The 26,755-nt window shown below is 41.3% G+C and overlaps 1 protein-coding gene and 1 pseudogene across 6 annotated transcripts in view; one reads left to right on the forward strand and one right to left on the reverse strand.

The window, feature by feature from the left end:
* STIM1 (stromal interaction molecule 1) overlaps positions 1-26,755 on the forward strand; it is a 252,570-nt gene that overhangs the window by 169,486 nt on the left and 56,329 nt on the right. For all 6 annotated transcript variants that reach the window (XM_069064734.1, XM_069064739.1, XM_069064736.1 and 3 more), the window contains 3 exons: positions 1,374-1,488; positions 19,111-19,222; positions 21,308-21,423. In XM_069064734.1, the coding sequence (XP_068920835.1) occupies positions 1,374-1,488; positions 19,111-19,222; positions 21,308-21,423 (343 nt within the window). The remainder of the gene's footprint in view (positions 1-1,373; positions 1,489-19,110; positions 19,223-21,307; positions 21,424-26,755) is intronic.
* LOC138143467 (ribosome biogenesis regulatory protein homolog) lies at positions 7,860-15,337 on the reverse strand (annotated as a pseudogene).

The following is a 26,755-nucleotide window of genomic DNA, read 5'->3' on the forward strand; positions in this document are numbered from 1 at the left end:
GTCTGAGCCTTTGTTCTCTTAATGTCCTCTTGCTCTTTCATAACTCTGGTTCAGGACCTGCAAGCTTTCAGTACTCTCAGAGTGGTGTGATGGAAGAGGAAATCTGTTTACTGCCCTCCTGGTCTTAATTCTGCAAGTTCCTGACCCAGACTTAGGTCTATCAACTTGTTTCTGGTTTGTGTCAGAAGACTGCTGCTTGATTCAGCCACTACTGGCCCTCTGGGAGCTCTCCAGGTTCAAGGCAACTAAATTGCTCTTTCCTCTTTTGTCTGGGACACTACACTCTTCTTCTGCCATCAGTATCCCATAATTATCATTTGCTTCCTAGAACTTGTTCAATGCTCAGTAAATAACTAGGGGCATCACAACCACTTTTCTCCATCCTGAATCTGTGACACAACACTGAAAGGTGGGCAACAGCTTTCACATGGCAGCACCCATTCCTGCACTCAGCCTTTGCTCAGAGATCCTCTGGGATGTCTTTCTGGTGCCCTGTTTCAGGGATCTCTCAGTCCCTGGGTGCTACAGTGCTTCCCACCACAGCTGTTACATACTTCTACCAACCCTCTTCCCCAGTGTCTAGAGACCTCTCTGTTTCTCTGAGTTGCCCTGGGCTGGAAAAATGGCTTTTTGGCTTTCCTGATCAGAATTCAGTCTTGAGCATTCTCTCGATCTTTGTTGAAGAGATGTGAGGGGAGAACTAGACTCTCACTTTGCTATTTTGACTCTACTCTGAATTACTCTCTACAAACAAATCTGTAAAAGGTCCTAGAGCCTAGCACAGTGTCTAGCACGTAGTAGGCTTAATAAATACATGTTGATTGATAGTGACCAGTCTTAAAAGTACCATTAATAGGCTCTACTTTTTCTTTTTTAAATCTCCTCATTACTCACAGACTTCACATGCTCCTAATTGCATCTATTTCACTACTGCTCTTAGCCATCATGTTTTTCATCTTGCTTCCATGTACCCTGTCACTTCCCAAGTCATGGTATTGACAAGAATAGCAGTGGATATGATAGTCTTGTCTTAATGTCAAAGGCTGGTTTTAGCATTTGGAGTTGGAGAATTAAACGCAAAAATACTCCAATGAAAGTTATTCACCAAATAGTTATTGAGTGTTTATTGTATGTCCAAACACATAGAATATCTGGTCACTGCCCTCAAGGAAGAAGACAAGACACAAAAATGGCAAGCCTTACCAGGGCATGTTTATTAAATATCGAAAGAAAGGATACAAAATCTAAGGGCCAAGGAATTTCAGAGGACAGTGAGATCAGTTGGGATGAAGTAGGAAAGAATACCTACAAGGGATATGTTTAATTTCATTTGTCCTATATATTTGTATGACTTTTGTGTATTTCTTTCTCAGTTTTTGAGGGAAGATCTCAACTACCATGATCCAACAGTGAAGCACAGCACGTTCCATGGAGAGGATAAGCTCATCAGTGTGGAGGACCTATGGAAGGCATGGAAGGCCTCGGAAGGTAAAACATTGATCTGTCAAAACAGTATGGGGGGGGGCGGCCAGGTGGCTCAGCGAGTAAGAGCACTGGCTCCAGTGTCGGGATGACCTGGAGATCGAATCCTGGGCTCAGACACTTAGCACCCACCCAGAAACACCTGGCCGTGTAACCTTGAGCAAGTTACTTAACCCCAATTGCTTAGGGGCGGCCAGGTGGCTCAGCGAGTAGGAGCACCGGCTCCAGTGTCGGGATGACCTGGAGATCGAATCCCGGGCTCAGACACTCAGCACCACACCCAGAAACACCTGGCCGTGTAACCTTGAGCAAGTTACTTAACCCTGATTGCTTAATTAAAAAAAAAAAAAAACAACAGTATGGGGGAAGAGTGACCTGACTTTTTGTCCCAAAGTGAATGGCTCTTAGAAAATGTAAACCGATGAAGAGAACTCAGCGACTAAGAGCAAAAGGGAAGGAGAAAGCATCTTTGAAGGCAGTATTATAATGTTCCCAAATGAATGCAACTATATTATAGCTTACATTTGTAAAATACTTTAAAGTTTATAAAATAATTTCATAACAATACATTCATGAAAGAAATAGTAAAAAAAAAATTATTATCCTCATTTTGCAAATGAGAAAATAGAGGCTAAGAAAAATAAATTGACTTATCCAGGATGAAACAATAAAGATCACAGTCAGGATTTGAACTTGGGTTTCCTGACTTCTAGTCTAAGGCTCTTTTTATTGCGCTTTAAATGCAGGCAGGTAGTTGTGCTTAAAGAATGCATTGCTGCAGAAGTTATAAGACACAGTCTCTGCCCTCATGGCACTCATAGTCTTGTAGGAGGGTATGACACATAAATAACTATAATATCATAAATCATGATGGTTATATAAGTGGTGCAAACCAGAGAAAGGAAGATCATTTCTGCGCAGGAGGTAGGTGGACCAGGAAAAGCACCCTGTTGGACATGACATTTGAATGGGGCCATGAAGTATAGATAGGATTTTAATAGAGATTGGGGGAAGGGACATTTCATTGACAAAGAATGGCATGAAGAAATGTAGAAGAAATGAAATGCTAGATGTTTATGGCAGCTAGTGAAGAAACCAGCTTAGAAGTAGTGTAGGATACTTAAAGAGGATGTAAGAATGGAGAGATAAACTGGAATTTAATGGTGGAGGAACTTGAATCCCTCGCTACCAGGAGAAGTTTGTTTTCAGATCTTAAAGAATCATAGAAGGTTTTTGGTGGATGAATTTAGGGGTTGTACCTGTAAACTTCTTTTCCCTGCTTACCTTATTGTTGAACCCTTGGCAGAAGTTCAGGTTTCCTGAGAGAGTTCTTGAAGACAATGAGAGAATGAATTCTATTAGTTCTTCCTCGTTCTGGCTTCTCTTTTCCAAGATAACTCCTGTTTTATATTAGGTACTCTACTAATGGCAGAATGGTCACTTCCCGTGACCAAGGAAGAATGAGGATGCCCAGAAGGTTTGGGATTAAGAAACCCAGAAAGAAATGATGCTCAGACTATTATGGTTCATTATTGAGGACAGGATCTCTATGTCCTTGATAGTCATAGAGATTCAAACCTGGAAGGGTCCACAAAGATTATCAGTTCCAGTTTTCTCAATTTGCTGATAATTACATTAAGTCCCAGAGAAGGAAAGTGACTGGCCCAAGGTGACAGAATCAGTTAGTGTTTCAGAAAGAGAATGTGTAGCTAGGTATTCTCATGGAGTTTACATTTCTTTAATTAATGTTCATACGTCCTTGGCTTCTCCTTTAATTTTCTTACCATTGTCTAGAGATAAAAAAGGTAAAACCTTGGTGAAGATGGGGATATAATGTCCCAATTTTCAAAAAAGGGAAAGAAGTAGAGTCTACATACTCTAGGCTAGTGAGTTTGATTTTACTTCTTGTCAGCGTTCTGGAACATATCATTAAAGGGATGGGTTTTTAATATCTAGAAAAGGAAGCAGTTATTATTAAGAGCTGTCAGCCTCATTAAGAACAAAGAAAAAGCATTTCCTTTTTTAAAAACAGAGTTATTAGACTGGTAGACTAGAGAAATGCTGTAGATGTAACATTACCTAAATAGAACAAATCATAACAAACTCTTATGCTGTCTTTTTGAACAAGATAGGTGGTGACTACATGACAGCATGTGTAGTTATATGGATATATGTATTACATCACAGAACTTTTGTGGAGAACATGCTTTTTAAACCTGTTATTATTATTATGAAAGTCTGCTGAAGCGTGTTTGTGGGAACATTGCACTGTTGGGGTTGCTGGGGTCTGGAAAAAACTGTTCCTCACCTTGGGACTGGTATAGCTTTTGGAAAGCTTTGGTTGGCCATGTCAACTGTTTGGCTTTATTGGTCTTCCTCTGCAAGGAGGCTATCCAGAAGGGACCTGTTCTCTAGTTCCTTTGTTAGGGAACTAAAATATCGGGAAACCATTGTGGGTAAGTCACTGCTGCCCACTCATCTACCCATCTATTCAGCAAGTGAATTTGCTTTCCCATATGGAAAATGAAGACAATAAACCTTGTACTATTTACAAAGGTAGTGATGAAAAAAAGTACTTTGTAAGGCTTAAAGCATTAAAGAAATGTGAGTTGTTATTATTATTAGGTGGGTGGTCTAACAACTCCTTCCTTAGTGCTCAGACCCCAGGCCTCTTTGTCCAAGGATACAGCTTTCCAGGCTAACAGTCCTATGACCCTCCCAACAAAGCCTCAGCAGTTAGGGTGACTAGTGTCACCTATTCAGCAAGTGTTATAGTTTGGTGATTGGGGAAGTTTACCAGATCGGGAGGAGCTCTTAATCTGCTTGGGTCCTCATAGTTTGAAAGTGGATAAAACCAGTGTTTACCTAATATTTGTTGTGTCCATATCTCCCTTCCCCCTGCCTCATCTTCTGGGCCAAAATCATCTTAAGGTAAGAAATAAGAATTCTTTGAGGTTTAGTTCAACTAACTTATCCTTTTCATATTTTCCTTAGGGGGCAAAGCAGATCCTGTACTTTTCTGTTATCTAAACTGCCAGAGATTGATTGTGCCAAGCCCCTTCCCAATATTCCTCCAACCCAGGATCAACCTCTAGAAAGAATAAGCCTAAGAAAATGTCCTCATTCTGTTTAAGCACTTTATATTATCTCAAGTACACAGTATCTCTATTGTCAGAGCTTGGGAGGTGGGGAGTGAATAGTGAGAGGTGAAGTTGCATTACAAAGAGCACTGATCTTGGAATTAAGAGGTGTAGATTTGAGTCTTGGTTCTGCCTTGATTCATCTTTTGACTGTGGATGAGTACTTTCCCTTTTTCTGAGTTTTTGCTTTCTTCTTTGTAAAATGAGGGGATTGATTAGAGATTCAAAGGTCTCTTAAGTTCATAACTTCTTAACACTTAGGGTTATTGAGAAGTGAAAATGACTTCGATTAGGAGTAGTATTTTTCCCTTCTCTGGACTTTAGTATTCTCCTTTGTAAAAGGAGGCTAATTAGGGATAAAGTGACCTCTAAGGTATTAGCTTCCTTATAAGTAGGGCTGTTCAAAAATGGAAATGTCTACCATAGCAGATACCGAATTCATCCTCACTTAGGGTCTTAAAGTAAAGACTCTTTGAGAATCACCTGTCAGGTATATTTTAGAGAGATTCATGGCTTGGACCAGCTGATGTCTGAGATCCTTTCCAATTTGAGATTCTGTGATCCATATTTAGTCTTTCAGTAGATTCTTACAGCTGTCATTTGAAGGAAGCCGAGTAAGGAATACAGATGGGTAAGGTAATGTATCCAATGTCATATCCCTAGTTGCTAAGAGGTTATGTTAGTATCTTATCTTATGCTTCATGATGGCAGTGACTCTGTATTACATAAATTTCTCTCTCTTAAAAGGTAAAAACGGTATTTTGCATCTGATATACACTTAAAAATATTTATTAAGGGTGAATAACTCTTGGTCCATGGGTCCTGGGGCAGTCATTTCTATAATGGCATCTTCCAACCTTGAAATTGTACAAGTAATTTAATCCCTCTCTAAGCCTTTGCTTTCTTTCCCATATGGAAAATGAAGACAATAAACCTTGTACTATTTACAAAGGTAGTTATGAAAAAAAGTACTTTGTAATGCTTAAAGCATTAAAGAAATGTGAGTTGTTATTATTATTAGGTGGGTGGTCTAACAACTCCTTCCTTAGTGCTCAGACCCCAGGCCTCTTTGTCCAAGGATACAGCTTTCCAGGCTAACAGTCCTATGACCCTCCCAACAAAGCCTCTGCAGTTAGAGTGACTTCGTTGCCAAATCCAAATGCCTGACCCCACGGCCCATCCCTCCATTTAACACACAAGCAGTACACCTTGCCCACTGGCACCTGACAAACTGTCTCTCAGTTGAGTGTCCAACAGATAAAGGCAGGGAATATAGGTCTTAAAAATATCATATACCATGTGAAAAGAAACATTTATTAAATAAGTGTATAGAAAAAGACATATTTTCTGAGTTCTCTGGCTTGAGGAAAGCCATTGTAATGCCATGCACAGAAGCTTTACTGTGAACAGCTTTTTTTTTTTAAGATTCTGATTACTCAGCATAGTGATCACTCTATTCCATAACAAAAGCAAAACATCCATGGAAAATCAAGGTACAGCATAATTCAAAATACAGCATTCACCATATTTCAACTTATCACAGAAAATCATAATATAATATTTACAACATAGTCTCAAAGTAAAATAGTCACTCTTAAGTTAATTCAATCAGTCACTTATCAGTAGTATCAAAGTACACAGTCAAAGTCTTCCACTCTTGGGGCAAAGTCTTGATTAACTCAATTAGTCACTAATCAGTAGTCTCAAAGTCTTCCACTCTTGGGGCAAAGTCTTGATTAACTCAATCAGTCACTAATCAGTAACAGTAGTCAAAATACTCAAAGTACAATAAGTCATTTATTCAGTAATGTCTTACTAAGTATCATACACAAAACCCTCCACCTCTTAGGTCACTAGTAAACTATAATTCTGTAATTACTCAGTATCCAAGGAGAGGTCTTTTCTTCATCCTGACTTGGGGCCTGTTCTCAGATTCCCTGGATCCCCTTCCATGATCCCAGATTCTACCTGGATTCAATGGTAGACAGCTCCCAGTTCCTTGACCAACTTTCTGTGCAGGTCGTGCTCCACACTTAACTTCACAGGGTCTGGTCCATGTCAGATCTCTCACCATTTCCGCTCCAAGGAATTCAAGGCTCAGCCAAGCTGCAAACAAAGTCTCAGCGTCCCAGCCATGCTTCAGTCACCTGGGCTCCTGGCTCCGGGGCTCCAAGGCTCCTGGCTCTGGTCTCCTGGGATCCTGTTCAGAAGAAGCTCCACCAAGACAAGTTTTCGGGACTCAGTTTTCCATTCTTCTGTAGCTGTTCTGCCACCAGATCTCGATCTCAAGGAAATTCTGATTGTGCCTCTCTGGGGCTTTTCTTATATACACAGTACTACCTACTTCACTTCCTTCTGCTAACCCCTTCCTGTTATGTCAGTTAACAGGAGACAGGAATTCATACCTTCTGTTCCCCCAATCAGAGGCTTGATCAGTTACTAAGTGTTAAGTACCTGCTACTTTTGCCAACACAAAGGGATCTTCACATTCAAAATTACATTACCATTATAGCCATAGCCACATTCTTTCAACAGCTTTCCATGTTTTAACAGGAACTAGGCCCTCTGGAGTTCCTCAGTGAACTTGACAAGGTTGAGTATGGGGGAAGAAATAACTTCTGTCACTGTTAACAACTGAGGCTCATGTATACACATCCAGTCAGTCCATAAACTTTCCCATATTGCTAAGGCAAAGGGTAGGCCTGCCTTTTTTCTCTTCCATAAAACTTTCCATCTCTTCCAAATGCTGCCTTAATGATACTCGGAACCTTGGGTCAAATACATTTTGTGGTCAACTTGGCCACCCAGTGGATAGACTACTGGGCCTAGAGTTAAAAAGACTGGAGTTTAAATCTATCTCTGACATTTAGTAGCAGTGTGACCCTAGGTGAGTCACTTGGCCTCTGTCTGCCTCGGTTTCCTCAACTTTCAAATGGAGATAATAGCACCTATCTTGCAGGGATGTTGTGAGACTCAAAGGAGATAATATTTATAAAGTACTTAGCATAGTGCCTGGTGCATAATAGGTTTTTTATTTAATAAATGTTCCTTTTCACATGGTATATGATATTTTTAAGAACTATATTCCCTGCCTTTATCTGTTGGAAACCCAACTGAGAGACAGTTTGTCAGGTGCCAGTGGGCAAGGTGTACTGCTTGTGTGTTAAATGGAGGATGGGCCGTGGGGTCAGGCATTTGGATTTGGCAACGAAGTCACTCTCAGTAGTGGGCTTATTTAATGTTGGAGAAGTAGAGGAGCTTTTCTTGCTTTTATTTAGACTCCCTTCCCTTATCCCCTTCCTTCCCAATACTTCAATTTCCTCTTCTGTCTCAGGGTTGCTATTCTTGATAGTGAGGGTTGTATTGCAGCTCACTTATGTGTGATTTCTTCCTTGACACTAAAAGGGGGGGGGGTGTAATATGGTGCTCCTTAATTTGCTTCCCAACTCTGTTACTTTTTAACTTTATGATTGTAGGCACAGTTTTCCCCCTTCCCCTTCCTTGGGCCTCAGTTTCCTTTTCTGTAATATAAAGGGTGTGTGTGAGAGAATTCCTTTCTAGTTCTTTTTTTTTTTTTTTGGACAGGAACTTAACATTCATTAACCTTTACAACTGGTTATTTTTTAAAAATTATTTTGCTTTTTGGAGGGGGGGAAGGCAGGGCAATTGGAGTTAAGTGACTTACCCAAGGTCACACAGCTAGTGTTAAGTGTCTGGGGCCCCATTTGAACTAAGGTCCTACTGACTCTAGGGCCAGTGCTCTAGCCACCTAGCCGCCCCACAACAAAGTTATTTTTAAACTTAATTCGGAACTCACAATATTAAAAATCAGAAATATATCCATACCTTCCTCAACAATCCCCCTCCTCCAAAAGTTACAAGTAGTTTTTAAGTTTCAATGTCCAGAAAACCAGTTCAAGCCAAGCTTGAGTCCCAATTCCTCCACAAAATATTTCTTGATTACTTTGCCCCCCATTCATTTTTTTGAATGTCCAAAGCAATTAAATTTTGGGACACGGGCTAGGTGCTTAACTATATAACACCAAACTTCATGAGAGCAGAGGACCATGTCTTTATTTCAGTATCCCATTGAATTCCCAAACACAAGAAGGCACCGCCAATAATGCACAGTGATTGAAAACATACTAGAGAGGAAGACTCATCACTTCCTTCTCTTCCCTCCTTGACACAGTCCTTTTCTGTCCCCCAGGCCAGGGGGTGCCCCTTTTCTCTTGCTTCCTGGGCCTGGTGGTCTCCCTTTTCTCTTCCCCCCTGGACCCGGGGGTCGCCCTTTCAGCTTGCCCCCATGGCCCTTTCTGTTGCCTCCCCTGGCCATCTTCCTCTTCTTGGCAGCCTCTTCCCTGTCCTCCTCCCTAATCTGCTTGTTGGTGGCCCGGGTCACGTCCATTTTGGGCTTTTTGCTGTTCATGACCCTGAGCAGCTCCAGCTGACTCTTCTTTTCGGCGGCAAAGTCTCCGATGTTGGGCTGGAACTGGCCCTTCTTGCCGGGGCCCCGGGGCGGCTTCTCCTTGGGCAGGCGCTCCTGGAAGCGCCCCACGGACGCCGTGGAGACCTTGGCCACCTGCATGGCTTTGCCCAGCTCGTCTCGGCTCTGGTAGCCGGTGGGATGCATCCCTCCCTGGCTGGGGAGCTGTACCTTGTGCGCCCGGGCGATGTTGCGCAGCCGGTTCAGCTCGTTCTTGGCTACGCGCTCCTTCTTAGCCTGCAGCCTCTTGGCGAACTGGTTCTCGTTGGGGTCGGCGCCGCCGGGCACCTCGATCAGAGAGTCCTTGGTGTCGTCGCGGGCCCTCTGGTAGCCCTAGCGCCACCGCCACTGTTTGCTCGCCTCGTCCCACACCAGGCTCGTCTTCTTTCGCGGCCGGATGCCCTTCAGCTGCGCAAACTGCTGCCAGCGGGTGAGCGGCCGCGGCTTGGGCAGCAGCTTCTCGCGGGGCAGCCGCAGGCTGGGCTCGGGCAGCTTGGCCACCACCGCCTCCTCCACGCGCTCCGACGGCAGCTGCCACAGCTGGTTGATGAGCAGCTGCACGTTGTCCCGGGCCGGCCCCTGCAGCTGCGCCTCCAGCCCCGATCCTTTCCGCTGCCGCAGGCCCGTCGGGGGGGTTCGGGTCAGTGGCCAGCAGGTTGCCCAGGTCGAATTCGAGCTCTAGGTCCTTGTGCACCGTGATGAGCCGCAGCTTCTCCGCCTCCGCCTGCTTGGCCCGGGCCAGCACCTCTTCCACGCTACGGGCCTCCATTACTAACCTCAAGGACCTGTAGCTGAGGAAAGCACTAAGAAGCCGAGGCTCAGACCATGTGCAGCTCAGTGTAGGCTCTTCCCTCCTTTCTAGTTCTAACATTCTTTGATAAGTTAAGGTCCACTTCTATAGCCATCTCTGGCAAGAAGTGGGAAGCCTTTAGGCTAAGATGAGAGTCAATGAAAAAGCTCTAGGTTTCTTTAAGGTTCCATATACAGCTTGATAAATCGGTACCAAAGATTTTAGTTTCCCAGGCTACCTCTGATTTCTTTTTCCATAGCTACAAATTAGTTGCTCAAGTAGCCTTGCTGAAAAGAAAGGATTTGGGGATAAAGCTATCCTTCCTGGGTCATCCATAAGCTAGTTGCAGCAGGAGAGACAGACGCTGCCATTCCAACAGCTTTGGGCTTCAGCCCATTAGAAAGTAGAAAGAAGCTCCTGATGGGGCTTGAGGTTGAGACATGACTGTGAAAGTCAGTTCTCTTCCTGTCTGAGGCCCTGGCTCTTTACCAGTACCCTAGGGAGCTTCAGCTCCATGAAAGGCATCTGGGTTGGAATCAAATACCTAAAGGGTTTTTGTTGACTAAAGGCATTCATGAGCCGCTGAAATCTGCTTGTTGAAAACTCATGGGTGGGCAGGTGTCATCAGACTCATATCCAAACCACTTCAAAGCTCAGAGCAAGAAAGAGTTGGCTGGCCCCTCAAGCTTTCAGATAAACAAAACCAAGAGAGATGTTTATTCTGTTGTATTGGCTGTTTAGAAATGTCTTTGCTAAGTGTATCTTAAAGCCATTTAGTTAAACTTCATAGCCATTATATGCTGACATAATACCAGGGGAAGGGCACAGAATGTTTTCTCTTTCCCGAAAGCGCTCTCTGACATGGCATTTTAACTACTCAATTTTCTACTTTTCCTTCTGCTCAAGATGCCTTTCTCAGTACTCCATTTATCAAGACCCAGAGGTGATTCTTCAGAACTGGGAAGGCAGATGCCTACTGCCACAATCAACAATCAAGGCCAGTTGTAGCCATGGTTTTTACCAAGAGGCCCCAGTGGGGCCTTGGTGGCTTGAAGGTGGCCCAGCCCTGGAAGGAGGCAGACACAGGGTCAGGCCTCAGACATCCTGCAAGAAAACAAAGGGCTCTACAGGGGCCAAATTGAAAATGGCTCAATAATATTGGGTAGCAAGCCAAAAGGAAATGTCCCAGAGCAGATAGGATGTGATGGCCAGACCCCAGACTCAGCCTTCCTGAGATGTCACAAGGATAGGTAGTTTGGCAAGGGCTACAGCCATTACACAGTGCTCTCCAGAAGAGCTGAAGTGAACATTGTGGGTAGGGAACAGGTATGGCCATTCAGAGTAGTAATCACTGGGTCTTGAAATTTGGCACCTTTCCTTGGCATGTGTTTTTTCATACAATTGGTATCATTTCCTCTGAGATAGGAAGGGCTCAAGGATGTACTTCTATGAGGTCTATCATTAGAGAGCCTTAAGGCACAAATAGGGCAGAGGTTTTTTTAACCAACTAGACTTGGCTCCTGAAGGAAGGAACTACTAGATTTATAGCTTGCTGCTGACTTCAGTCTGCACCTTAGGAAGGGTTCCTCTTATCTCAGGAGCTTACCTGCACACCCCCATCCCATCCTGACTTGGGTTATCTCCAGACTTGAGCACTGAGTCACTGGCTTTGTTTGTGGGTTTGTTCTTTGAAGGCAAAGAAAGAGATAAAGGAAGAGAGGCCAGTGGGTCTCACACCAGAGTGGCTTTGCTCAGGCTGTTCCATAGGGAATTAGAGAGATTCTATTCCATCATCTGCTGATCTTCTGATCTGGCTCTTCCTCATTGCAAGGGACTTTTCTGGCCTGGGAGGGGGTGGGGCAGAAAGAGGCCACTCCTTCCTGCTTCCTCCTCTTATCTCTTGGCTTGACCTTTTCTGCCTACAGGGATAGGAGAGATGCTATTCCATCTGCTCTCTTCGTTGATCTCTTTTCTTGAACTACCTAACACTCTGCAAGGACACTACCCTGAGACCAAACCTCTAGTGATGTTAATAACCCTCCTGAATTCATCCAATGAAGAATAAATTACTGCTTCATCATACCCTTCCAATACCAGTGATCTTGAACACTCACCTTTCATTATATAACTTCTATTCTACATTGCCACTTCCCCACCTCCATTACTCCCATGCCTCTCAACCCAGCCTCCCCAGTGTTAAACTCTAAAGCTATCCACCCCTTCTAATGTGCTCTTTGGAATATGTGCTTCATATATAAAAAAAAATTGCTGTTATCTTAAATTGTTTCCTTCCCTACTGCTTTTATCTTCTGGTTCTCCCTGAGACCTGGCCCCCCCCTGATGACACAGCTTCCTTGGCCACCCTTTCCAGCACAGGCTGCCTTTTTGCTCATTCCCTCCAACTCGCTGGTTGAGGTGGAGGAGTAGGCGTACTTCTTGCTTCCCATGACCACTTCTGTCTCTCATCCTTTAAGGTTCATTCAGCCTATATCTATAACCCAATCAAAATTCTGGTGGCTATTGTCAACCACCATTCAGGATATTTCCCTTCTTTCCTCACTGAGTTCAATGCCTAGCTCACAGTCATTCTTTCCTATCTAATATCTGCCTTCATATTAGGGGAATTCCACATACATGTTGATATTCCTCAAACACCCTGTATCAGCAATGCCATATTCACAATGCCTATGGAAATTATAGATATGCTGATATAATTATCCATCACAAAATACATCATGCTTGCCATGTGGGGGAATAAGCTAGAAAATTTATTAAGATACCAAAAGACTGAGTCCCAAAACCAGAAAGTGAAAGCCATCAGAGTAGTTATGAAATTGGCACAGGTAGATAAAGTAGAAAGCACCCACATTCTCAAGCCTTTAAAACAGAACAGGCTACCTCAGGCAAAGGTCCTCCTCTCCCCACTCACAGCAACCACCCAGCTTCCGGGCAGTGCGCTCCCAGCAGCTCCGGCCCCTGGCAGTCCTCAGCAGGAGTCCTTAGCAGCAATTCTGGCTAACTCAAAAAGGGCTTCGCGCTGCTGCCGCGTCTGCTGCTGCTGCCACCGTCGCCACCACCGCCAGCCACTGCAGGAACTCTAGTTTTGGCTTCCGCTTCCTCTTGCTCCGCCCCTTCCTGCTACGTCAGCAAGTCCAATGGGGCATGGAAGATCTTTAAATCCCATAACCCTTACACACCCTTACCTTTTAGTTCCTCAGTTTGCACAATCTGTTGTCTTTCTTTCTTGAAACTTCAAATCCTAATCTTTGTCTTTACTGTGACCTCCAGTAATATGGCCCCATAGTTCTTTCTGAGGCTGTTACCCCTAAACTGGCTACACACTCTTCCCTTCCTCATCTTGACTACTTAGTGAACCAGTTCAACTACACTGGCTTCCTCTCTTGAGTCACTTGCCCTCTTATTGTATCACTGATCTTGTATTGCTAAACTTTAATCCTGCATTATTCCCACCATCTATTGCCTTCATTCCTACATACATGCTGCTAAACAAAACTGGAGAAAATTATGCAGCCATGCTGACTAGATCCACTACAAATATAGGTTAAATAATCTCAACTGGGTCCTCACTGAAGCAAGACAGTTCTTTTATACGTCTTGAATTGGCTCACTTTTTCATTCACCACAGCATCTTTTTAACCCTCTTCAAATTTCCCATAGCCTATCCTCTCAGCTCAAAATCTTATTCATTTTTCATTGAAAAATTTGGGCCTTTCACAGAGAGCTGCTGCTTCTTTCCTCCTCCTCAGTTCAAGTGTTTAGATGTCTTTTGCTCCAATCTCCTCCTTTACCCCTGACTTACATAATGAGGTAGCCCTTCTCCTTGCCAAAGCAAACCCACTTCTACATGCACAAGTGATCCCATTCTATCCTGTCTTCTTCCACAGATTGCCTCCTCTGTCATCCACACTCTCTCATTTATCTTCAATCTCGCCTTGTCTATTGGCTTCCTTACTGTTTACAAACATTATTGTGTCTGCCCTATCCCCCTATTTCTGCTAACTGTTGTCCCTCATCTTTTCACTCTTTTGTGGCTAAACTATTTGAGAAGGCCATCTGTGATGGGTGCCTCCACTCCCTTTTCTCTCTCTTTTTGACTATCCACAGCATAGATTCTGACATCATCATTCAACAGAAATTGTTCACTCCAAAGTTAGCTGCCAACTCTCAGTCTTGAACATGAGTCTCTGACCTTTTTGCAACCTTGTCAATTTTCAGTCATTCTCTTCTCTTTGCTACTCTCTTTTAATTTTTTGTGACACTTCTCTCTCCTGGTTCTTCTACTTGTCTGACTCCTTCTTAGTCTCCTTTCTGGGATTCTACATCCAGGCCACACCTACTAGCCATGGACACTGACTTTCCATGGGGCTCTGTTCTGAGCCCTTTTCTCTCCCCACACTCGTTCACTTAAGTGATGTCATCATCTCACATGGATTCAATTATCATCTCTATACAGATTGTTCCTAAATCCACTTATCCAGCCTTAACTTCTTCTGACACACACTTTTATGTCTCCAACTGCTTGTTGGACATCTTGACCTGGATATCCCAGGGGTATTAAAATCAAATAGAAATGAATACCCGTGGGTCATATATTAAAAAGAATAGAAAACCACAAATTAACCTTACTTATGTTGTACTGTATTTTGATTTGTTTTATTAGACATTTCCCAATTACATTTTAATTTGGTTCAGGCTACATTTGGGAGTTTTATGGACAGCCGTGAGTTTGACACCTCTGCTATAGACATCTTTAACTTGACATGTCTGAAATTGAATTATCTTTTACCTCTCTTCCTAACTTCCCTGTTATTGTTAAGGGCACCACCAACGCAGCCACACAGGCTTGTAACCTATTTGTCATACTTGACTTCTCCCTCTCTCACCATTCATATTCAATCAGTTGCCAAGTTCTGCTGGTATCATTAAAACATCTCTTGCGTATGCTCCCTTTTCTCCTCTAACACTACCGCCAGTTTGGTGTATCACCCCAAGCCTGGGCTATTGCAGTAGCCTGCTGGTGGGTCTTGTCTGCCACAAATCTCCCCCCATTCAGTCCAGTTCTGTTCAGCTGCTAAAGTACTCTTAGGTCTGACAATGTTACCCCAATACTCAATAAACTCTAATGGTTTTCTGTCATCTCCAGGATTAAATACAAAATCCTCTGTTTGGTGTTCAAAGTCCTTCATAACATTCCTCCCCTCTGTCTTTCTAGTCTTTGTATACTCTATATCCCCCAGGTATTCAGTGATCCAGTTACACTATCCTCTTTGCTGTTCCTCACACTCTATACTGTTCATTTTCACTGGCATCCTCCACTCCTGGAATTCTCATCCTCGCCATGTGCCTCCTGGCTTCCCAGGCTTCCTTAAAGTTATGGCTAAAATTCTACCTTCTGTAGGAAGTCTTTCACAATCCCCTTTCATTCTAATGTCTCCCCTCTATTCATTGTTTCCTATTTATCCTGTGTATATATAGTTTGTTTGTACATAGTTGTTTACATGTTGTCTCCCTCACCAGATTGTCAGCTCCTTGAGAGAAGGGACTGTTTTTGCCTTTTTTTATCCTCACTGCTTAGCCAATGCCTGGAACATAATAAGCACTTAATAAGTGGTTTTTGACTGAACTTCACATAGTTCTTTATTTGCACCTATCTTATACTTATCAGTATTTATATTCCCTTCTTAGACTCTAATGGGACAGTTGCCTTTTTAATGTATTTATCATCACATGATAGATTCTTAATAGTTAGGGTTTTTTTAAATACTTGTGAGGCAAATGCATGGGTGAGTCACATGGCAAATTTGATAGCAAAGGAGAAATCCAGAGAATATACATTAGAAAAATTATGCCTAGTGGGTGACTTAAGTAAATCCAAATAATAGGTAGGTGTTTGAGGCTCTGAAAGCTCACACTGCTAGTATCAGAAGTAGGATTTCATCTGTGTCTTCTCAAAGTCTAGCACTCTACTCACTATGTCATGATGCCTGGGAGAAAAAAATTCCTATTGTTATTGTGTTTATTATTTATATCAGTGATGTCAAATTAAAATGGGGGCCATTAATCTGTACATAAGGATTCCAGTAGGCTTCATCTTAACTTAGTTTTGAAATGGGGTGTTATCTGTGTTTTATTTTGTTTTTTTAAATTTTGTTAAATATTTCCCAATTACATTTTAATCGGTTTGACGGTACTTGGAAGTGTTGTGGGCCATGTGTTTGACACCTCTTATCTAGATCATCTGATCATGGATGTAGAACTGGAGGATACCTCAGAGACCATCTAGTCTAACCATGTCATTTTACAGATGAAGAGACTGAAGTTCAGGAAGTTAGATGCCAAAGACCTTGCTATTGCCAGATATCAGCCCCTTCCATGAACTTTGTTTCAGGAAAAGACTGCCCTAGGTGATATCAGGAGAAATGACAAACACTTTCCTGTTCAAATGATGTGAGATCTGCTGCCTAAACCAATGGGCTTTAGGTATTAAGGTTGCCAGCCTGGGCCTGGACTCAAAAGGTCAACTTTGAATAGCTGATCACCTCAGGCCTTTCCCTGAAACAGAAAATTATCTCCTACCCTCTGTCTTCCGATGGCAGAACTGAAAGTTCCTTTTGTGGAGGAGGGAGGTTGTTGCTTCCTTGGCAGCGGAGGGGGCTCCACAGGTCACCATTTGCCGTTTTGAGTCATGTCTTCCAATCTCTTCAGCCTCTAGCATCAGGCTCTCTCAGTATTGTTCCAGGGAATGGAAATGATCTTCCACCTATTATTCTTCCCTGGGAACAAAATCCTATCTTCCATTCTTGGGTTTTGCTAGGGACCTATCTCTGGCCCTATCCTTTCACAGCTTCTACTGTCTGGCTCTATTTCCTCCTAACTGTGTGACTCTACTTGGAAAAACAGCATTGTATAGAGGACAGAGCACAGGATTTAGAAGGAAGAGGTATGAGTTCAACTTCCATCTTGTTTATGGATAATTCATATTACCTCTTTGAGCCATAACTTCATCTACAAAAGAGCTTTAGAGATAGAACCAAAAGAGTTGGGTTCTAGCTTTGCTATGTACTTGGAGCATGATTTTGAGTCTCTTAACTCCTATACGCCTCAGATTCTTCATCTATAAAATGATAGAGGGAGAATAGATGATCTTAAGGCTGATTTCATCCCTAAAATGCTATGATTTTGTGAAAATTGGCATAATAATATTTATTCTTCCTGCCTCACAAGGTTGTTGTGAGGAAAGTACTTTGTAGATCTAAAATCGCTTTATAAATGTGATCTGTTATAATTTAACTTCTCTGAACCTCTGTTTCCACATTTGTAAAAAGGTAATATACTTGCACTATCTGATACACAGAATTATTATAGAGCCCAAATGAAATAAAGGATTGGAAAGCATCCTTTCTTAGTTATCCTTCTGTCTTTTCCAGTGTCTACCATAATTCATTGCAGAATGGATGCTTAATAAATCTTTGCTGACTGTAAGAATGAGAACATTTTGTAAACCATAAAACACCACATAAATGGTAGTTGTTGTTGTTATTATTAATTATTCTTGACTGAGATCTTTCTCTGTTGGCTCATTGGTGACCCTGGGTTCTCAGAGGTTATATTAGTGGTATACAAGCTCTGGCAAATCCTGCAGTACTGGAAAGGTGAACTATAGGTCTTTCTTCCAAGGACAAGCTTAGCTGTGTGTGTAGAGGTTCATCACCACGTGATGAATCTGTATGACCATAGCACCTCATGAAACAAATTGCCATGGTATGAAGGGTGTTGGGACCCAAGTTGGTGAAGTCAGGATTCATACTGATGAAATTATGAGTTCTTGAAGTATTGAAGCATCATCATTATGCTGCTTTTAATCCCAGGGTCCAAATCCATCCCTCGGAACTGGATTTGTATCTCTTTTCCTTTCCCTTCTAGATTCAACCCCAGTCCTTCTGCAAGCTCCCAGAGTTTCTTCTTCCTCCCCTGCTCATCCCTCTGTCTTTGTCCAGACGTGCCTGGTAACCATTGCCTTTGTCTTCATTTGTTTACATCATCTTTGCCCTTTGGGTGTTCTGTACAGCCTCCCTCTTGAAACTCATTTCCTGGTGCCTTGCTTTAGAATCAGAACTTCTACATTGAATACCAGTAGGTTTCCAGTCTTACTCTGAGAAAGAATTGTGTTTATGTTCAATGCAGTCCAGCAAGTCTGTACTAAGCCCACCTGGGTGCCCATCAGTCCTATGTTAGGCACTTTGTGAGATGTAAAAATGAGTAAAATGTGGTAGTTACCTTGGTAGTACTTGGTTTGGTAGGGGAGATATGAGACATATATATGTCTTAAATTTAGTGCATAAGATTCATGTTTTTGTTGGTATAGTTCAGAGGTTTTAGGATTCCCTAATACTCTTAAAAATGATTGAGGACCCTCAAAGAGGCTTGTTTATGTGAATTAAATCTATTAATATTTTCCATTTTAGAAACGGAAACATTTTACTGTTATTATGAAAATAGTTCTGACCTCATGGTTTCTTAAAGGTCTCCAGGAGCACCAGGGGTCCTCAGATTACACTTTGAAAACCTCTCAAGGTTTCCCTTCACTCGCACAATTTTCAATCCTTTGTAGATGGTCTTCATGAGTTGTGTTGATCAAGAAAGGTATCCTTCCCTGGAGGCCAACATTCTGATAATAAACTTTTTCTCTCTAGTCAAGCCTTCAAAACTCAGACATTTGGTCCGTCTCTGGGCCTAAATTTTCTGGCTTGGTGAAACCTGCCCTACTTCCATAGCCCTTTAAGAGCACAGAATCACTTTCTTGCCACTGAGAAGTATCTGAGAACTTTAATATAGGAAGACACATAATCACATAAGTTAAATGTCAGGCAGAATATGTTCCTGATCTAGAAGAGGTACAGAATATTGTGGATTGTAGAAAAGTAACAGCAGGTAATTAGGACATCCGTTAGCCATAGATCTCTGCACTGGGCAAGTGCCACCCTTTAAGTGAATTGGACCATCCTGAGGAAGGGCTTAGGGATGAGAAACTGAAAAAGTGTTGGGAAGATCACCTTTAGCCCCAGGTGAAAAGAGATGTGGTTAGCTTTATGGAAGAGACTCCTTTGTCTGTCTTCTGAGGGGCTGAGGATGAATGAGATGCTCTGCTTGGCTTATTTTCCCTAATGGCACCCTCCTGTTTTCTCCCACAGTATACAACTGGACCGTGGATGAGGTGGTACAGTGGCTGATCACATACGTGGAGTTACCACAGTATGAAGAAACTTTCCGGAAACTTCAGCTCAGTGGCCATGCAATGCCAAGGTCTGTCTGCATGTGGTAAAGGGAGGGGAGGGCAATGAAAAGAATAGGATAGTCATTGTCACAAACTAGTGTGATGGTGTCTCAGCTAACTTGAGGCATTTCTCTGGACTTGGGTTTGAGTTTAGATTTAGTCTTCCCGAGAGTCATTTCCTTTCTGTACCATTTATCCTGATCAGTCAATCCCTAATCAATTGGCTCCTGGGTTACACCTATTCTTCTAGACAGATATATTGTATGGGAGCTTGTTCTCTTCATAGGAACTGTCCCAGGAGTTCTGTTGATGACAGTAATAGTTGCTCTGAATCACAGGGTTGGGTTAGTAGCTTTTGTAGAAACCATAAAAAAATTATAATTATGTGAATCATGTACATAATATGGATTATGCAAGTTGTTATTATTTTTAGCACCCCTTTTCAGATGCAACTTGATAGAATGGAAGGACTATTGTTTTTGAAGTTACATTGCCTGTTTATGTGACTGACTATGGACAAGTCAGTTAACTTTTTGATCCTCACTTTCCTGATTTGAAAAACAGGGATAATATTTGCACTGTTTGTCTCACAGGATTATTGTGAGGAGAGTTTGATTTGGGGAATGCCATGGTCAGGCCCTCACTTTGGGAAAATCATTTTGGTAGCTGTATAAACAATGGATTGGAGAAGAGATGATTTTTGAGGTGTCGAGACCAATTATAAGGCTATTTCAGTAGTCCAGGCAAGAGGTTTTAAATAGACTTCTAGCCATATGAATAGAGAGAAGTGGATATATTTGAGAGATGTTTTAAGATAAAAACAAGATTTTGCTACTGACTGGATATGCAGAGGTAGGGAAAGTGAGAAGTGGAGGAAATTTGTACATGACCTTGAATTTTTCAGACTCCTTTCTTTTGTTAGCTTATTCTGTAAGCTAATAATGTTGTTTAAGCAAAACAGAAAGGGAAAAATTCTGTAATTCCTCCTACCCATATTTCCCAAATCAGAACATGAAAATACTATCTAAAATAAAACAAAAATGGCTTCAACATAGGGCAGTGGGATGTGGTTTCACAAAACACTTTTTGATAACAAACAATCCCTTGGGGGAGGGGGCAATACTAGTATTATTGTTCCCATTTTATAGAAGAAGAAACTGAAGCTTAGAAAAGGACTTGTTTATATTCATACTGTTAGTAAGCAGCAGAGGTGTGGGTGTCTAACTCATTTCTCTGGACTCCATATCTAGCACTTTTTTTTCCTACTGATGTATACATCCATAAAGATCTGTGAGAGAAATGTTGCAAGGGAATTGAAAGCCTAGAGAATCCTTTTTGGTGCAAGTCAGTCAGCATTTATTAAATAGCTACTCTGTGCCAGGCACTGTGCTAAACACTAAGGATACAAAAAGAGGCAAAAAACAGGCCACTCCCTCAAGTAGCTCACAGTCTAATAGACTATACAACAAGTGAACAAATGAGTACAGACAAGCTGTATATTGGATAAGTAGGAAATAATTAAAAGAGAGAAGGCACTAGAATTTAGGGGTTGGGAAAACCACATGATGAAGAGGTTATAATCTTGTATTCTGCCCTGGGTAGATAATACCATGAGTATTGTGTTTGCTTCTAGACACTACACTTTTGGAAGGCCATTGATAATCTGGAGAATGCTTATAGAAGAGTAACCAGGATGGTAAAGGGCCTTGAATTCTTGATTTATGAAGATAGTTTGAAGTTATTTGGAATGTTCAGCTTTGAGAAGAGAATTGGGTGGCTGGGAAGGAGGAGCAATTTTAGTTGCTCCTTCAACAATAGTTATCTTCAAGCAATCAAAGAAAGGGTTCTTGTGTCAAAGAAGATTTACTTTGTTTTGTCCCAGAGCGAAGCTTCAGGGACAGATGGGTAGAAGTTGCAAAAGATTAAAATTTTTCATTTGTTGTAAGAAAACACATCTTAGCCATTAGAGCAGTTGACAAATAAAATGTGTTTTCAAAGGTAGTAGCTTCTTCATCGTGAGAAATAGGATTTGCATCTTCTGCATGGTCTTCTGAGGCCTGACACCACTTATTGAATTGAAATTTATTGATTTGAATTTGCTCTTTTCTCTATAGGTTAGCGATTACCAATGCAACAATGACGGGTACTGTTCTTAAGATGACTGACCGGAGTCACAGGCAAAAGCTACAGCTGAAAGCCCTAGACACAGTGCTATTTGGACCCCCTCTCTGTGAGTACTGCCTGGGGACTGGGCTGAAATCCAAGGGCATTATTGCTGGGGAGAAGGAGAGTAGCTATTTCCTCAACCATCTGAACAGAGGACACTTGGTGAGGCAAAGGAATTATCCTGTGTCCTGAAATAGCCAAAAGTTCAGTATCTTGGATTGTTTTAGATTATTGGACACAACATTTCCGTCTTAGCTGTATTAATAATAGAGAACTAGCATCGAGAGAGAGAGAGAGAGAGAGAGGTGATAATATCTACTATCTTTGCTAGCTTGTAGTAGTACTCACTAGTCTTTGCTAGCTCCTTCCTGGAGCAAACTTTCTTTGTTCAGTTTCTGTGCATTTTAGAAAGGATATTGACAAACTGATCATTAATATCAAGAGGTGCATAAAAGAGATGTACACTCCCTAAAGGTGTTTGCTACTGTCTTGGAAGAAATTCAGCAGTCTAGCCTAAGAGAGGATTTCCCTGAGATGGTGAGGTCTACAAATTGCTCGTTTGTGGGTGACATTGTACGAACTATTTCAACCCTTAGAATATTGTAGTGATTCATAATTACCTCTGAAGAGTTTGGCTTAACTGTCCATATATGAAAAGTCAAATGGATAAAGAATGCCTATCATTCAGACTATGATATGCAGTAAGATGAACTCTGTAGAGCTTGTCCATCTTTGTGCATGTATGTATGTGTGTCTCCAAAGACTGGTAGATAGAGATTTATAGATGTAAAACACTACAAATGTACAATGAGATGGGCACAGAATCGAACAGAAAGAGGAGAGCAGGCTGGATTACCTCTGGGAAATTGGAAATTTCTTTTATTTGTCCTTGAACTTCTCCCTAAAACAAAGGCCCATCTTTTTTATATCAATATTTTTCTGGTGGTGATACATGGATATGAGACATGGTAACATACTGCTTGTTCAATTAATTCATTACAATGTCAAGAGAAATAAAAAAGAACCCCAATACATTGTGAAGAGTTTATGGAAGGCCATTAAATTTCAGAGGATGGGTATGGATGGAGAAAATGAGATTAGACATCTATTTGAGTACTTTAATATTAACATGCTATTACAGGTCAGAGACCTAGTACCAAACAAGTTCTACAGGAGTCCTGTTCCATCCTTCCAAATTTAGCCTGGAACACACTGGCTGGTTGTAGCATTTGTTTTCATCAGTAAAGGTTGGGATGGTAAGGTAAGACTTAGAGAAGGAAGAGAGACTAGACTTTGAAAGAGAAAATTTAGGTGCATGGTGCGGATAAGTGAAGACGTTTTAAGTAGGGTGAATGGTAAGATCAGTGCCACTTGGGGGGGGTAGGTCTTGATGTGATGTTTTCAGGGAATAATCTAGTTTGCATAAAGGCTACTTGTGATCGGAGAGTAGCAGAAAATAAGACTGCAAATAGAAATTGCTTACAAACCATGGAAAGACCTCAGAAGTAAGACTAAGGGGTTTGGACTGTTTTGGAGGCTGTGGGCAATCATATCAGGTTTCTATGCACTAGAGGGACATATCACTGTGCTACAGGAAGGAACTTCTGGGTTTGTGTGCATGATAAATGGAGGTAGAGTGATTGGAAGGAAGGAGACTGGGGAAGAAACTGCTGCCATCTTACAGGGATAAGAGAGCATGGAGAGAGAGAAAGGGATAGAAGCAAGAGGCATTTCCAGGTAAGGCTGATAGGCTTTGGTGGGCAATTGGAATGGAGCAGGTGTAGGGAGAGACTAAGGTTAATACCAAGATTTCAGAATTGGACTGCTCTTACCTTGTGACATAGTCCAAGAGTGTATGGACCAACAGTCTGATTAATGTTCATCCCACTTTGACTAAAGCCAGAGACTTAGTGATTCCTTTCATTAAAGCTTTCTACAAGAGCTACTATAACCTCTATTAGAGCCACTCAGCGCTGTTCACTGCTACCTCCTTCCCCTCTCTTCCCCTCTTTCAGAATCACACTTGACCTGGTTCTGCTGTCTTGGTCCAATCAGAATACTATGGTCAAACAGACTTATTTTTTCTTTCCCATAATAGTCCCTTAAACAGCAGTTTCAGTAGATGTACTAAAGTTTTCATAGACATGAAAGATTTCTACCAGGAGTATGTTGGATACTTGCTCTTTATGTTCATGGAAAATCAAGCAAAGGGAAATGGGCTTATAAAATAAGTGAGATTGTAGACATAAGAAGGAACTTCTTAACCATATGGGTAATTAGACCAGCTGACCAAGTTTGACTCATGAGACTGTCCCTAGACTCTTTCAAAGAAAGAATAGGCACAGCCTATTTGTTTTTTAACAGTATTTAAAAAAATATTTTAAATATTTTTAAAAAAACAGTATTTAAATATTTTTTAAAAAAACAGTATTTGTTTTTTAAAAATAAGTTTTATGAATATTTTTTGCTTACATCATAGTTGTTTCTCGAAATAAGCTTTCTCTCTTACCCCATTCAAATTGAACTCTCTCTAGTAACAAAGAAAAAGAGCTAAGCAAAAATACCTACTATGGCAATTGTATATATAACATTCTCCTCAGGTAGTTCCCTAACTCTACCCTACCAAGAAGGAGGTATATTTAATTACCTATTCTTTTTGGGACCATTATTCGTTTTTCATTTGCTCAGAGTTTGACTACTTTTAACTGATGTTTTGTTTATGTTGTTTTAATCATTACAGGGTGTCCCTAAAGTCTGGACACATAGGAAATCTCATTAACTATGCATATTTTCAAGAAATAAAATGTTCAGCATTTTATTTAGTTAGCAAAATTTTAGCCATGACAATTTTATATGGAATAAAAGCGTTCATTAACTATTGGTGACTATTTTCCATATTAATGAGATTAATTTACTTTAATTAATTAATGAGCTAGCTGTGTGGCTTTGGGCAAGTCACTTAACCCCAATTACCCTCCAAAAAATGCAAAAAAAAAAAAAGGAATTTAATTAATGAGATTTCCTATGTGTCTCCTATGTCTTCCTATAAAATCTCATTTATGCTAATTACATAATTATTGTTGAAAATTTCATTTCTTGAAAATATGCATAGTTAATGAGATTTCCTGTGCCCAGACTTTAGGGACACCCTATGTATACTACTATGTAGGATTTCCTTATCTTACTGTGTATAATTTCATATAGCTCTTTCCATGTTTCTCTGAATTCTTTATATTCATTCTTATTGCATAATAAAATTCAGTTGCATTCTTATAACCACAGCTTTTGCAGCCATTCCTCAGTTGATGAGTATACACTTTGTTCTTAGTTCTTTATTACCACAGAGATTACTACTGTGGTTTTTCATACATCAGATCAAATCAGCTTGTCTTACAGGGTTTCATTGGCCTAGAACAAGGGGTGTGCCCCATTTTTTCTGCTTTTGTACCTTTGTTCCTTTCCAGGTTTTATTTCCCCACCAAGCAGCTTCCAGGGCAGGCCCTAGGGAAGTGAAACATTGTCTTCCCTTGATAGGCCAGCTTGTGCCATAAACTCATCTGGGAGCCAAGAATATTGGTATTTGTCTTTTAAGTGAATTTAGGGTGGTTGGTTGAAAGCCCTTGAGTGTATTTCTTGTTGAATGGAGGGACAGAACCAGATATATCACCAGGAACTGTGCCCAGGGAAGCAGCTGGCACCAGAATGAAAGAGAAAAACTTCTGTTTCTAATAGCCACACTGTCCACCTGACTTTGGTTTTGTTTGCTAAATTGATTTTTAAAGTTTTTGAACGTTTATGAGCAACTTAGGTATTGATAGTTACCCACCCATCCACCATCTGCCTCTGCCCTTCTAGGGTCCTGTGAGTCATTTTCTTCCCCTGGGTCTCAGTTTCCTTCCCTTTAAAATGAAGGGTTTGGACTACATGATCTTAAACTCTGTGATCTAAAAATGTAGTGGGGTGTTGGAGGGAGGAAGCATGGCAGGCCATAGGTTTACTTATTCTAGCAATTGAGGTGTAGCAACAGAAATCAGCATCAGCTCCTTAAGACACACTGGAGGTATAGCATAGGAAAGTAACTTAATTTTAGGGATCTACCAGATCAATTGGAGAAATAAGGTATTTATCATTGAAAGAGATAGCATATACCATATGCATACCATGTATGCATGTATACACGTGCGTGTATATGTGTATATATGTATATATGCACATATATATGTATGAAGAGTTAGTTGGAGTTAGAACCAGAGCTGGAATAAACCTCAGCAGATAAGTGACTTGCTCAGTGATACACTGGCAGTAAACTTTAAGGTGGTGTTTGAACCCAGGTCCTCTTCCTGAGGAGCCAGTGTACTTTCCATTATACCATGCTGCCTTCCAGAGCCAGAGGTAGTGTGAATCATCATGGGCCACAGTAGTACTAAAAGCTTTCACAGAGGAGGTGAGAATTGATTTGAATATTAAAAGATGAGTTAGTGTGATATAGTGGATGAATTCCTGGACTTGGAGTCAAGAGACTTGGATTTGTATCTGTACAAGCCATTTTGCTATTTTAAGCCTCAGTTTCTCAGTAAAATGAGGATCATATATTTAGATTTGTAACAGACCTTAGAGGTCATCTAATATAGCCACCTCAGTTTACAGATGAGGAAACTGAGGCCTAGAAAAGGCCTAGAAAAACTGAGGCCTTACCCAACTAGTTTGTAGTAGACTTGGGAGATATACCTAGGTCTTCAGTTCATTGGAAAATTACGAAGAGATCACTTTGTAAATGTTAAAGTGCAGTAGAAATATGCATAATCCTCATTATTATCTTCATTGTGATTAGGCTGTGGATTAGAAGTGAAGATGGAATGGACACTTCAGATGGAAAAGAAAGTTCAAAAGTAATTTCTTTCTCTTGAAAGTGTTCTCATAACACTTTCCTTGGATATCTTTGTTATATTTAACATGGTTTCCTTTCTTGAATAGTTATGTACATGTTATATCTGGCTTTTAAACTTTAAGGCCCTTGAGAGCTGGGGCTACCTTCTGTTTATTTTTTTCTCCCTGGAGCCCTTTTGAACTCCAAACATACCAGGGACTTCATATATGTTTGTGAAGAAGAACCGAAGAACTTGAGCACAAGCAGGCAGCACTAGGGAACCTGGACTGTGTAGGGGTTATGCAGAGACCAGACTGGGCTAGGCAGCATAGCACTGCTGTAGGGGAGGGATAGATAAAATGTACCAAGACATGAGATTGACTCATCAAAATGTTACCAGATTCTGAGATAATCAATATAGACCAAATACAGCTGTGTTTTGGGGATATGACATCTAGTAAGGAGTGATTGGAGTTGGCCTAATCACAGAAAGCTTCTTGGAGGAGGTGAATTCTGAGGTATGGATTAA

This window comes from Petaurus breviceps, unplaced genomic scaffold (genome assembly GCF_028583685.1).
Source record: "Petaurus breviceps papuanus isolate PSGF00001 unplaced genomic scaffold, PetGlider_PUasm1.0 90639, whole genome shotgun sequence".
Classification (NCBI taxonomy): domain Eukaryota; kingdom Metazoa; phylum Chordata; class Mammalia; order Diprotodontia; family Petauridae; genus Petaurus; species Petaurus breviceps.